The following is a 14690-nucleotide window of genomic DNA, read 5'->3' on the forward strand; positions in this document are numbered from 1 at the left end:
ACCCTCAAGCAATAGGGCCTTGTTACATGGTAACCTGAGGCAGCTTCTGGCTGGACCCGCTGCACTGGATTCACGTTAACACCTTTTAAGTGGCTTAAAGCACTCATTATTTGGCTTAATGTTATGTGACTCCATGGCAAGATTCTCTTTAATCCATCTAATTTTACTACTGTTCCATTAACTTGTGGCAACTAGCCACAGCTTTTCTGCCCAAGTTGAAGTCCCCCAGCATCCCAGGAACCAGTGGGCATATGGGAAGGCCAGGGCACAGCACCTCACCTCCAGGCACCTCTGGTGGAGCGAGCACCACAGTCCCAGAGCACCTGGTGGTCATGGTGGCTCCTGCCACCACTTGGACCAGCTCCAAGCACCCAGCTCCGAGCCAGTCCAAGCATGGGGCAGTGCAACGCCTCCCCACTGTTATTAACACTGGCTCTGCTCTCCACCACTGTGAGTAGCAATGGGGAGACAGTCCTCCCTCCCACCCCCCACCTCTTCTTGAACTGATTTGGTCTACCCACACCAGAAGGAGAGCTGGTATGAGCAGCAGTGGGGAGGCAGTGCTTTTCTCCCCTCCCTCCCCGCAGCCTGGCTCACTAGAGCTGGGAGCAGAGCCAGCCTGGGGACAGCGAGGCACCGCAGCTGCCAGGCACTCCAGGGCTGCAGCACTTGCTCTGCCCAGCAGGAGCAGCAAGACTGTCCTCCCCACAGCTCCTAGGTCCTGCCTCTGCTCACCAAGCCTCTAGTGGCAAGTCACAGCTGTGCAGGTGAGGGGCAGTTTAAAGCAGGTTTTTTGCCTTACCACATGACTGCTCCACTAAGCTGAACAGCACTAAGCTGATTAACATTTGTTCTGCTTACAGCACAGAGTCTGACAAGGCTCATAAGGGCTTTCTCTGCACAGTAAAATGCCTGTGAGCTGCAGGGATACCATAACACACACAACGCTGTGGGTGGGATGCCTCCAATATCAGAAGCAGTGTAACCCAGAATACCTAGTACAGCAGGCCCACTAATTAGCTGGCAGGTGCGCTAACTGCCTCATTCAGCATTGCTCGTTAGCCTGGATGCAGCGCTGAGGCTCACAGTTTAGGAGGCAACCCACAGAGAACAGCACAGTGCGTGTAAGCATGTTTCTGCTGGGCACAGCCAGTTCGCCACAGCAGGATACATAACCTAAGTAGCCATCACAAAGTTTTGAAAGCAAGTTGGCTTAGATAAACAGGGGAGTTGACTCACCTGTTTGTATTACAGAGATTAAGGCTGAGATTTTCAGAGAAACCTAAGGGGCCTTACCAAATTTCAGTAAGATTTGGGATCCCGCCTCTCTCATGCTGTTTTGAAAATCCTAGGCTTACTCCATCATCAAACATTAAGCTTCCTATAAATTATGAATCAAATATTGCAATCTTCTTTCGGGAATAGACTGGAGTGAATGGGCCCTGCAACTGCAGGACACGGACAGGGTGGAGCCACAGAGGACAATCTCAACAACACAGCAACATTTCTCCTCTCAGACCCCTCAGAAACACTTCCAGCATGACAGTCTGGTGCCTTGGAGGGGAGATGTCGGGGAGACTCCTGCTGCTTGTGGTGTCACTGTTCCCCAAGCTCCATAGGAAAAATATTAATTCTGGCTCCATCCAGCAAGTTGCTAAAGAATGACCCTTACTTTGGACATATGAGTAGGGCTGAGGAAATCAGCAGTATTATCACATTCATAAAATGAGATATGTGCTGAAGGAACTTGATGGATGACCCTTTCACTTCAAGCCTCGATCTGGCATTAATATATTTGGTCTCCACCTTCATCTTCTTGAAACCCTCCCCTGATGTGAAGTTGGAGCTACAGAACACCATGATACTACAGCTCTATGGGAACTGTGCTCAATTCTGGAAAGAATCAAAGCAAAGGAACTGTTTCTCTGTGTAGATGGGCCTGGACTCTGGGAACCACTTGGAATTCTGAAATTTGCAATTTCCCAAAGACCATTCCTCCAAATGCAAAATGAATGTAGTTCCACATCACCCAAAATAGGTTTCTCCATTGCCTGGGAACAATTTGGCTCTTGGATTCTTGGAAACTCAGCAAGATGTATTCAACAAAACTATATACTCTGGATGGCTACAACGTTTTCAGGCTCTGATCTAGCAGAGCATTTAAACCAGTGCTTAACTTAAGCACTGAGCAGTCCAACAAAAAATCAGTGGGACTATTCCCATGCATAAAGGTAAGTGTTTGCCGAAGCCCTCTAGTGAACTGGGCTACAGATTCATATTGTGCCTGATAATTATTACCTGTATATTAGCAAGGCACTCATTCTCAGGCATGAAAATTCTGGACCCATCCAATGTATCAGTATTCTTAACTGCTTGATCTAGCTTTGGGTTTTCTTGCCTATCACCCTATCATCTCACCTCCCAATGTCACCCTGTCACCTGGGTACCTTCCAAGTAAAATTAACTTCATGACATTCGCTAAGTAGGTTTTATTTTTAATGTTTTTTCTCCCTTTTGAGGGTAGAAATAAGGAGCCCTACAATTCTCAGCTCAAGTTAGAAAGAAGAGCCCAACTGACAAATGGGCCACCTATATAATTACCAAGCTGTGTTTACTGTTCACTGTGCTGATAGATATATACATACCTCTAATATGCAGCTACTTATAACAATTGTGCATACATTACAGAAGATAAATAGCAGAAGAAACTCTAATACTCAGGTTGAATAGAATATAGTCTCAGGGATCATGTGAAATGAGCAAGCATTAATATTGTATATTAAGATAATCTTCTTACTATGCAAGCTTTAGCTACTGCCAATAATACATTTTACAGAGCACCGATAAATGTTAGCCATGCCAAAGTCTAGGATAAAACATGAGCATAACTATTTTCTACAATCTTTCCATAAGACAGTATTTTTAAGACACTGTAGCAAATGTTTTATGCAGTTCATCATAACCAGCAAATATGAAGAACCTACCTAAGAACCCCACTCCGCATGTTCTAAACCAAATCCAATGAGCAGGAATGCAAAACCATCAGCCTTGTGTCCATATTCAGCAAATGAGGTAAAAAGGTCCTCTCTGGACTTGGATCAGAGCAATCCTAGCTAAAATTCTGTTAAAACCATGGTACAGACAACACTGAAGAGGAAATCTAGAACAGGAGTGGCCAACTTGCACCATGCATGCCACGTGTGGCACAGGAAACCTCTGCATGTAGTACACAGATCAGGGAGGGGACAGGTAGCACAATGGCAGGTAGGGCAGAAAGTAGAGTAGCGGGGTGGGCAGGAAATACAGAGCAGGAAACAGAAAGCAGAGCAGCTACATGGGTAAGGGAAGGGGACTAGAATGGCACTTGGGGAGGGCACAGGGCTTATTTGTGGCACACCTGCCAAAAAGGTTGGCCCCACATGATTTTGCTAGTACAATTCCCTTCTCACAACCGGCAAGGAAAGCATGTTAGATCTCCAATAGCAACTGATTCCAATACACACAACAAAGTAAGTCAATCAATGGCACAGCATACAGTTCATTGTCTATATCTCAACAGAAATAGGTCTTTCAATGATTTCTTAGTAAAGGACTGTGCAATTCCAGATTAAATTTCTGTTCAGAAAGGCAATGATCTCACACATTCAATTTGCTTACTTGACTTTAACTTGCACTGCTGAATTAGAAAAATTTACAACCTGCACTGAACATGTTAGATCATGCCACTTTTCTCATCCTGCAAAGAGGTTCGTGAAGAGGATCTTCCTAGCAACAGCTCCTTCTCGTGGATCAGGCTATCTAGAAGGTCCTCCTGTCTGTAGTTATGATAAACCTTCAAGAAGGCCAGGATGGTAATCCCCAGCCAAGTCAGCCAAGCAGCCCAGAAACCAAACTAGACAGAAGAGATGAGGGAGAGATTAATATGTTTTATAAAGATAAAGCCAACCCACAGTGAAGGGCCAGGTCCTCCGATGGACAACTTCCAATGGAGCTAGGCCAATTCATACCAAATGAAGAGAATCAGCCCAGTGTTTCTCAACGTTTTTAGGTTTGTGACCTCTTATTCAAAATCAAAAAGAACAGAATACACTAGAAATCACAGCATTAACTTTCTATCCCTAGTGCAGGGGGGCTGGACCCAATGATCTTGTGTGGTCCCTTCCAGCCTCTTACAGTCAATGAATCTGTGAATCTATGAATCCTCCTCTCTCAGAGAAAAAATCATAAATGAAGGAACTACATGAACATGACAGGTGTGTGTCTAAGCAAAACTGTGATATGTGCTATTAAAAGCACGTTGAACTCTATCTTACTGTAGAGGTGGCAATAGTCTGTGATTTGAAGTTTGTTCTAGTGACTATCTACTTAAGGGGATGGTAGGAATTTGTAAAACAGCCTGTGTAAAGCTGGAAAAGAAACTGTCTTCCAGTCTCACTAAAGTTTTTGTGAATTAAAAAACTTTCCATTCTAGAAAGTAAAAGCAATTCACTCCAGGGTTAGGGACAGACATTACACATAACCTAGTTTAAGTGATCAGAAACTGCTCATAGACCAGTTCTGCTGGATAAGGGGGGTACTTGATTTTATGCGGGATAGATCCTATAAGAACACAAGAATTGCCATTTTCTGGGTCAGGCCATTGGTCCATCTGGCCCTGTCTCCTATGTCACACAGTGGCAGAGAGTGGATGCTGCAAGGGAAAGTGAGCTGGGTATGAACAGGGTTGTTTTTTCCCTCCCACTGTTCCTCTCTCACTTGCAACCCCCCTGCATTTGGATAAGTAAAGACAATCAAAAATCCTGAAGCTGAATTGACTCAGTCTTCATAGGTTAGAGTCTACTCTAAGCTGTGTAGATTGAAATGCTAAGCAAGTAACCAGACATTCACTTTTGACTCTGGAAACACAGCCACATGCCTGCAGTGACTTGGGCTAGAAGCCCAGGAATGCTAGAGCAGCCAGCTTGGGCCAGGGCTAGTCCACCCACTCTGTAACAGAGGGTTTAAGGGGAAGTGCAAAGCATCCTGGGATGCTGGGGGAACTGAGTTAACTTGAAACTGGAGGGGGTCTGGGAGAGAAGTTCAATAAACCAATTTAACCTAGAACAGTAAGTCTGATACTACGTCCATCCAGGTTGATCTTAAACTGGTTTCAGCCATTTTGAAAGCAGTTTATGTGCCCTGAATTTCTGTTGGGTTACAAATTTGAACCGGTTTCCAATCACTTGCACCAGTTTAAGTGTCATTTCTGTTCCTAGCCCTAAAGTCTAGAAAGTTCTGAGTCAGAGGCTGTGCCCCTCGCACCCATGTTCAGTCACTACCACTTTCCTCCAAGAATTTGTCCAATCCCTTTTTGAATCTGGCTAACCTGGCAGCTTCCACAACATCTGGTGGCACTGAAACATGAAGTAACAAGTAACAATAACAGCAGCAGATGTAAATTCAACATCCATAACTATTTTTAATGTAAAAATAATGTGACACATTGCTCCTGGTCCAGCACTCACTGACATCTATGGATAATTCTCATCAGTTTCAATGGATCAATTCAATCAGCTCCTATGGCCCTAGCCAGATGCACAAATAGCAAATTAACTGGAATGTTGTGGGATCCCATTCTGACCTACCTGTGCAATAGCAAACTGGTCATAGAAGGCAGAGTTTTCTAAATTCAGTTCGAGATCAATATCCTGTAATTCTTCACAGCTACCAGAGGCAGGCATTAGGGGAAGAAAAGAAAATTATTTCAGAGAGTCCGAACGATCAGACTAAGCATAGGATGAAAAAAAAACCCAAACATTTAAGCATTATCCTAGCCACAGTGGACTTCTAAGAGCAAAACCTCATCGCTATAAAAACACATGAATATGACATCATCATTAAAGAAATTACTCTGCTATCATTGAAATAAATACAGGATATTTTTTTTATCTTAAGACTACTCCTAGAACGAACTGTGAAGTCAGTTCTAATCACCTTCCTTTATCCTGAACAGAAACACCAGAATAAAGGCTGCAAGTTTCAAATTCATAATGTAATATACAGTAATCAATGATTGCAATACTTGGGTTGGTTGCCAATTTCCTCTAAAATTAAGGTAAAATAAGCATTGAATAGTTTGGGGTTTGTTTTCTTTTCTCTTTTTTTTTTTTTTTTTTTTTGAAGAGTAGGGAAAATCTACATTTAACCCTAAGTGAGCAGTGGTCTTCTGAAAAATGTAATAGTTATAATATAATGTCATTAATATGTTTGAAACCCTCCTCTTCCAACACCCACCCCTTTCTCTCCCCCTATCCCCTCCCCAACACACATTTGGCATTACCCCAGCTGTTCCTTTCACCCCTAGCCAAAACAAAGCACAGGAGCCTCCATTACCTTTTGACATCATCAGGGAAAACGTCAGAAGAAAGGATTGTGTGGGTGTTTGTTTCGGATGCTCCAACAAGGAGAAGATACTGTGATGGTAAGAGAGAGGCTGCCTACTGATTTTACAAATAAACTTGGACTTTTACTGGTGGTGTGAAAAAAATCCCAGGATTTTGAGGTGGTCTTTCTATCTCTTGGTTGATTTCTGAAGCCTCTTCTCTGTCCTGGTCAGTGGCGTCGGCCATCTTGGATTCTTATCCGAATATTCGATTAGGTGTTTTTTGTAATCGAGATAGAATTTTTAACCGAATATTCGAATAATTCGATAAATCGTTGCCGCCCTAAACAGAACATTGTACTATGGCATTTTACAACATATGACAATGCAAAACATAAATGTATGCTTCAGTAGTACTGTTATTCAATATCATATGACATAAAATGTCACCTACCAGTTCATTGTTATTTGTTTGATACTATAAGTCATCTCAAACTATCCTCTGCCTCCTATACTGAACCCAACCATTGATGGTACACATTAGATTGCTTTATTAACTGAATAGCTTGTACATTTTATGACAATGCTGATCAGCAGTATTTTGCACTTTATATTGTACCTTCAAACAGGTCTCCAGGTGGTGGAAATTTTAATACCACCACTATGAAAAGAATATGTTTATGCCCAATTTACAGATGGGTCCGTGGAGGTACAGAAAGGATAAATAACTTGTCTGGAGGCATACAGTGGGTCAGCTGCAGACCTAGGACAGGAACTCAGGAGCCCTGACTCCCAGTCCCCAGCTCTGATCACTGGACCACACCCCCTCCCTCATTAAATAGCAAACATGAATGTTTCCTTTTGAAATCATACTAACCTCTATTTGGCATTCTTGAATTTTCACATGTGACTACTCCCTAGTTGTCCAATCACAGAAATAACTGATCATTTTGTTTCCCCATGGAGAAAGGAAAGTTTTATTTGCTGTTTGGATCCCAGTCTAGAAACCAGACCATAAATGACCTTCACGTCATGAAAACCTTTTCTTGCTTACTCTCCATGCGTTTAATAACTACATTTTGTAATACTTCTGTTTATCTGGGTACATATGAAAAAGGAAATGTAATCTTCAATACTAACCTATTTGGCATGCTTCCTTTTTCGGTAATAGCATCACACCACATGTTAAATCCAACACTCACTATAGTGCTGGCAATAAAGATGACAAAAACCACAAAGGCGCTGATCAGCAGATTCAGGAAAGCATAAAAGAAAGAGCTGCAATAAAAGGAAGAAAAATGTAACTCATAAACAGCTGAAATACAGCATCAGCAGTCTCTCGAAGTAGCATGCACTGGGCACATATGTAAGATACCAGTGTCCATTAGAAATACTTCTGATTTAATTAAAAGCACCCCATACGATTGACAAACTAAGGGTTATGAGGTTGCTTCTCATTTTCCTTACCTCTTAGGCTCTTCTGCTTATTTTTTTAACGTAAGAAGATACGACTCTAAATCGTAAATACGGAGCTGTGTACTTGCTCTCATACAGCATAGCTTACATCAGCTCTAATGATGAAAATCACCATTGTTAAAATAAATGTCATTAGCTCAAATTATGTAGTAAGTGGAACTAAAATTATTTCATGACTAAAATGATAATTGGGACAAAAATTGCCTATGATAAGAAAACTAAAAATAAAGCAAAATACTACTGATAACTATAATTATTTTAATCAACTAAACATTGCTGGCTTCAGAGGACAAGGCTCTGCCCATATATGTAGTATGCATGGAAGGCTGGATCAGATGAATATTGAGATAACTATCATGTCATCTGAGGATTTGACCCCCTGTGACACTGCTCTGCTCTGCCATTTCGAACCCAGGGCAGGCATCAAGCATATGCTTTGCATCTGACTGCCTAGGGTGCTAATGTAAAATGCCTGAACAAGATGGGCAAAAAGCAGGAACAAGCCTGGAACCAATGTTTATGGGGCTCCCCTGGGTGGTGGCAAAGATAGGGAGCCCTGGGCCCGGTCTATACTGCACCTGCACAGCACCGGGCCCAGAAAATACATCCCTTGCTCCCATGTGGGAGTCCATGTGGCACCCACTGAAGTCAGTTTCTCATCAAAAAACTCAAAGGATATTCTTCCTGCTTTCCGTGTGAGGATCAAGGACAGATCATCATGCTGTCTAGCAGTTTGGGGTCTTCAAGGAGCAGTATTTCAGCATGGCATGTTGTTGAGGAATGAGCTGTGTAGCTTGGGGCATTTATGCCTAGGGCCAGATCCTGCTTCTACCAAAAATCAGGAGAGTTTTGCCGTTGATGCCATAGAAGCAAGCTCTAACATGTCAACTTATATGTGCTATTGTTTGGTAATGACAAAATTAAATACAAATGATGAATGCTTGAGATGAACACCGTGCTTTTCATCTTTAAAATGCAAGCCAATTAATCCTGAGAACATCCTGTTAAGCAGAAAAAATAACGTATCTATTTCCATATTAAACTAAGGACTCAGGAAAGAGCAAAATAATCACAGTAACTGGCCTGAAGCCTACACAAGGATCCTGTGGCAGACCTAGATTTGGGAGTGAGGTATCCCAGGCCTTTAATTTTGTGCATACTTCACCTTGCCCACAACCAAAATTAAGCTCATACACGTTGTACAGTGCTATTGCTTCTATATAGGAAATTGCAAAATCAAAAATGATATGCCAGTTATAAAAAATAGAGAGATAAATGGTTGACTTTTCAAATGCACAGCAGAAGACTAAGCAAGAAGCTAGCTAATCCACAGGATATTGGTACATCACCAGGAGTCTTTCCATTGACTTCAGTAGACTTTGGTTTAGGTCTAGTGTAGAAAGCAAAGGCTCATCCACTTAGTGGAGAGAGCCAGAATGAGTATATGACAGCTGTGTGTAATGTCCTGCCCTGACTCGTATCTATTTTCATGGTGTTTGTTATAGCCTCTAAAACTGGATAGAGTAGGCATGTTTTACTACTGAATTCTGGCTTGAAAAGTAGTAAAGTCTTCAGAGATATCCCCTATATAAAAATGTGAAGTACCACTGGAGATAATAATATCACCAGAACAGGAATGGTTTTGTAAGGCCAATCACTATACAGTTTGACAGCTAGCTAGCAAAGGCTGTAATTCTTACCATGTGTGCATCCCCAGGAATGGCTACATGGCACAATGCTGTGCTGTGCAGATAGCCAAGCAACTCTGACCAACTAGAAAGCTTACTTGCTTCAGGTTTTCCCACCTCACCCTCAAACAAATCATGTACCCTTGACACAAGATAGGCATGTGCACAGCCCCCCTATCCAGACAATCCTTTCACTGACCTAGGTAATAGTCTCCTTTCTGTCTTCACCCAATTCTCTGTTTATAGTCATTTTTGTAGCTCCAGGCCCCTGACTGTCAATGGATGCCTCCTAAATTATTCAGCAAGCTGAATATCCTCGTATGTTTTCAATGTGTCATGATCCTGTTCCAACAAAGTCAATGGCAAAGGATCTATCAACCTCAGAGAATGCAAGGGAATTACTCCTTCCTGAACTACCTCCAATGAGGAAACATGGTCATCATTTATGATGCCCAAAAAGTCCAAGATCCCCAACCTCTCCAAAAACGAAGGACCATTTTCAAGATCAGTCATTCATGCATATTTGAAAAATGAAGGGGCATCTGCTCAAGGTTACGCCAGCAGTATTTCACTTGGGCTGCTACTCTTGTATGTTAGATTTTCAGTGTTAGATCTGAGCGCAAGGTGGAGCTTTTCTCTCCCTGTGTTTTATTAGACAGGCTAAATACTGTCCTGTTTTAATCTCATAAGATTTCAGGCTAGCATATTTAATTAGGACAACATGCTTTAGCTCAGTTTTCACACATATAGCAGTCTTCTAGCTCTTCTTCTACCTGATAGAACATTTTATAGACTATGAAGAGCACTAGTTCAGAGAGAACACAAGAAAGCCTTAAACTACACATAAAAAAAACAATTTTCAATAGAGAGACCTGCCCAGCTAACCAGAATAAATACCCATATCTGAAAACAGGCCAGACACCATGCATACCTTGTCCAAAACTCAGCATTCAGAGACTTTTTAAAGTGATTTTAAAAAATGAACTGAAAAACTGAACCAAATTTCTGTAACTACTTAAAGTTTATTCCTTTTTTAAAAAAAAAAAACTTCCCCCCCCCCTAAAATATATTAAAATTTTCCTCTTACAGTTTGATCTTATAGGACAGTGGAGCAGGGCAAGTCACCAACTAGGCATGCCACTCTGATCCCCTTCCCCTGACCACTCTGTTGCTTTGCTTTCTACTACTTGCCCTGTGATTTCTGCCAGATCTGCTGCTCTGCTTTCTGCTCCCCACCCTGTGTTACCTGCCTCATCTGCTGCTCTGTTTTCCACATCCTACCCTATCTTCCACTGTGCTGCCTCTCCCCTCCCCACATGCAGAGGCTGCTTGTGGCATCTGTGACGCACATGCCATTAGCACCCTTATTATCGGGTGTTTCAATCCTGGGCCAACTTTCCATTGTTCTACTGCAAATCTGCTAGGGTCAGCTTAATATCAGATAAGACTGAGGAGGGCTAGAGAGCAAATACCTGGGAGACAGAAAATTAACTTCAGTGCTATTATTTCCACAGTATTATTACAGTGCTCTGGGGCCCCAACCAAACCCAGAGCCCCACTGTACAGGGCAGTATACCATTATCTAGAGGCAGTCCCTGCCCCCAAAGAACTTAGAAGCTAAGCAGACAAAACAATGGGAAGGAAAACAATTGCACAAAAAGGTTTGTTTTGAGATGACACAAAAGGTTACTAGTGAGCTAGGAAAAGGTCTCTCAGCAGTTATAAGGCATCTCTGGCACATCTGTAATCACCCTACACTTTGGAGCCAGTCAACTCAGAATGCTGCTGGTTGTCAGCTACCAACTCGGTTGCTGAATCATTACCGACACTTCTAAGCTATGCACCACATGGCTGCTGAGAGACCAGGCTTGCTGCTAACTGCCACACGAGCCAAGAAAGTAGGTCAAAAATGGGGAGAAATGGTAAAGACCCAATAAACAATTGTCTTGAATTCAGAGGTTCTCATGCACATGCACTGCATGGTATTTACTGACAGAGGCAAGGAAGGGGAGCACACAGGTGCCCTGAAACTCAGCTCGTCTAACATATGGACTCTCAGACCACCCCCAGACCACAGGCAGGATCCTCCCCGGCTCTCTGTGCTGCTCTGGTGATGCAAAGCCTCTCCCCATCCATGAGCCAGCTGCAGGGCCCCTTCCAGAGTGGCACAGGGTAGCTGGCAGACCTAGCTTTGGAAGTCCTCCATGCCTGCCTGGATCCATACATAGGGAGGGGAGGACAAAGCCAGACTAGGGGAAGGGCCCACCTTGTGGCCAGAGGCCTTGACCCCCATCAGGAGTCTCACCGTGCCACCCACTGCACATGGCAGGATCCAGCAAGGGACGGTTGGATCCCTGGAGCCATCCCCAGGCAAGGAGGCCTCAGCTGGGGACAGGGCAGGGCAAAGCAGCAGCTGAAGTTTGCAGGTTTTTTGTGCCTTTGTTATCCCATTGTTTTGTCTGCTTAGCCTGCAAGTTCTCTAGGGCCAGGACTGCCTCTCACCTAGATAATGGTATAGTAAGTGACCTAACAGTGAGGCCACAGGTTTAGCACCATGTAATAATTCAAGACAGTTTTTTGGATGTTCCCCATTTCCCCCCATCTTTTGATCTGCTCTGTTGGCTCACATGGCGTTTAGCAGCGAGCACTGTCTTCTTAGCAGCAACTCAGTGCACAGCTTGAAAGTGTCTGCGAGAATTCAGAGTGATCAAGTCAGTAGCTGACTACAGGAATGTGCTGACCTTACTGGCAGCAAACTGTAGGGTGATAACGGAGGTGTAAAACATGCCTTAGCAGAGCTGGGAGGCCTTGTAAGCAGGACACCAGGTTGGGAGTCAGGCCTATTTGATGTGCATTGGGAACATGGGATAACACCCACCAAGTAAAACTAAAAGCCCTCCATTATATGGGGGCTACTAAATGCACATCAAGTCATCATGGGGGACAACTAAAGAACAAAACAGGGATGAGAGTGAAGGTCAAAGGTTCAAATTCACGGCGGAAGTGGTCCTTTAATCCTACAGGTTCCCCTGTGAGCCCCCTCGACCCTCCTCCACTGATTGGTGGAGGGTCCCCATTTGTAGCTCACTCCTGATCGGCAGGAAAGTGAAAACCACAGTTTTAAACATGGCACCGTTTTTGCCTCCCCTCTCGTTAGCAGCAAGAAGCAGAGGCACCGGGACCCCTTAACCAATCAGCAGTGGGGAGGCAAACAAGGTGCCAGGTTTAAAACTGTGGTTTTCGCTTCCCAGCCGATCAGGAGCAAGCTGCAAGCGCGGCCCTCCATCAATCAGTGGTGGGGGCAGTTGCGAGGGAACCTGCAAGATTAAAGGATCCGCAGTACAGCCCGCTTCCACCATGAATTCGATAGGGCCCTTCTCATCGTCTACCGGCTCCCTTCTAAACTCGTCATTCCAACCGTGTCGATGACCCTCTCTTCTGTTTAATGGTCTTGATGTTTCACCCATGCAATTAGCCTTTGTTCTGCCACGCTGCTGCCTGTTCACTGCTCCTGGGCACGAAACTCCTATGCCACAGCCCTGCAGGTAGTTTTTAACTCATTCCAATGATGATCTATTTGCTTTGCTTCAGTTACAGAATCATAGAAAATGCGAGTAGGAAGGGACCTCAGGAGGCCACCTCGCCCAACCCCCTGCTCAAAGCAGGCCCGTCTCCAACCATCTCAGTCCAGCCACAGCTTCGCCTACCCAGGCCTTGAGCTGCTAAGGATGGAGGCTCCACCATGTCTCTGGGCAGCCTGTTCCAGGGCTTCCCTGCCCTCTTAGTGAGAGAGTTTTTCCTCATCTCTAACCTCAACATCCCGGGCTGCAGCTTGAGACCTTTGCTCCTTGTCCTGTTACCCACCACCCGTTAGAAAAGTCACAGATAGAGTCACAGAGCAGTGAGACTGGAAGGGACCTCCAGAGGTCATCTAGTCCGGTGGTTCTCCACCTTTTTTGTACCAAGACCCATTTGTAAACATTGATGGCCAGTGCTGAACCAGTGCCCCTCGCTCCCGACCTGCTGCCCCCCACCCCCAGAGTACAGGTGGGGGCTTTGCAGACTGGAGCTCTGCCAGCCTGCAAAGGAAAACCCACAGTTTCCCACGTTTCTCCTTTAGAGAAGAATCCATTTTTAAAGCTGACCATTTTTAAAGTTTGTTCGCAACCCTTTCATATATTCCTGTGGCCCACTTTTGGGTCGTGGCCCACTGGTTGAGAAATGCTGATCTAGTGCAACCCCCTGCCTGAGGCAGGATCATCCCTAGAGAAACCATCCCATGCAAACCATCATCTAGACTCTACATGAGACAGCCTGGCTCCATCCTCCTGGTGACCAGCTGAAGGCTCCCATTAAATCCCCGCTCAGGCACCTCTTCTCCAGACAAAAGAAGCCCAGTTCCCTCAGCCTCTCCTGCCCCCGGCCCTCGAACCCTTTTTGCCGCTGGACTCTTCGCAACGTGTCCCCATCCCTTCTGGAGTGGGGGGCCCAAAATGGCCTTCAGTGCCAAATAGAGGGGAATAATCACTACAAATGGCCCTTGTGAAGGGAGCAAAGTGGATAAAGCAGCCTGACCCCTGACCTATGCGGACAGCTTCTGGCCTAAGGTCAGCCGGAGAAGAACAGGCCTAGCTGTCATCCTTCGGGGTGCGGGCTCGCCACGTAACCTCGCAGCCTCCCCCAGGCAGGCAGGCTCCAGGCAAGGATGGCAACTAAGCGCCGGGGCACAAGCGGGGAGGGGAGCGCGCCGAGGGCGGGGGGCGCGGAGCAGAGCGCCCGAAGGAGCCTGCGGCCCCCGGAGAAGAGGCCCCCGCGCCCCGGGGCACCCCTGAGCCGCGCTGCCCCCGGGCCCGGGCGGTACTCACTCCTCGTGGCCCTTGCAGAGGAAGAAGAGGGTGCGCCAGGCCTGCGCGGCCGCCAGCACCAGCGAGAGCAGCCCGGTGAAGACGCCGAAGCGGCAGGCGGAGTCGGGCCCCCACTCCTGCACCGTGAAGCGCTGCCGCTCCACCGTCAGGTTGGCGCTGAGCCACATGCCCTCGGTGAAGAGCAGGCAGCGGCCGTGGAAGTCGTTGCCGTTCTCGGCCAGCGGCACCACCACGATGAAGCTGAAGAGGAAGGCCAGGAAGTAGCAGACGCACTGCGCGAAGAGGAAATTGCTCAGCGCC

At 45.4% G+C, this 14690-nt stretch overlaps 1 protein-coding gene across 1 annotated transcript; it reads right to left on the reverse strand.

Annotated features, from left to right (window-relative positions):
- Positions 1-3686: 3686 nt before the first annotated feature.
- TMEM179 (transmembrane protein 179) lies at positions 3687-14689 on the reverse strand (the record flags this gene model as incomplete). Its single annotated transcript, XM_019551160.1, has 4 exons — positions 3687-3892; positions 5625-5703; positions 7502-7639; positions 14391-14689. Coding segments are annotated over 4 exons (696 nt in total), but the record flags the coding sequence as incomplete, so codon positions are not given.
- Position 14690: the final 1 nt, after the last annotated feature.

This window comes from Crocodylus porosus, unplaced genomic scaffold (genome assembly GCF_001723895.1).
Source record: "Crocodylus porosus isolate Cpor-Errol unplaced genomic scaffold, CroPor_comp1, whole genome shotgun sequence".
Lineage (NCBI taxonomy): Eukaryota > Metazoa > Chordata > Crocodylia > Crocodylidae > Crocodylus > Crocodylus porosus.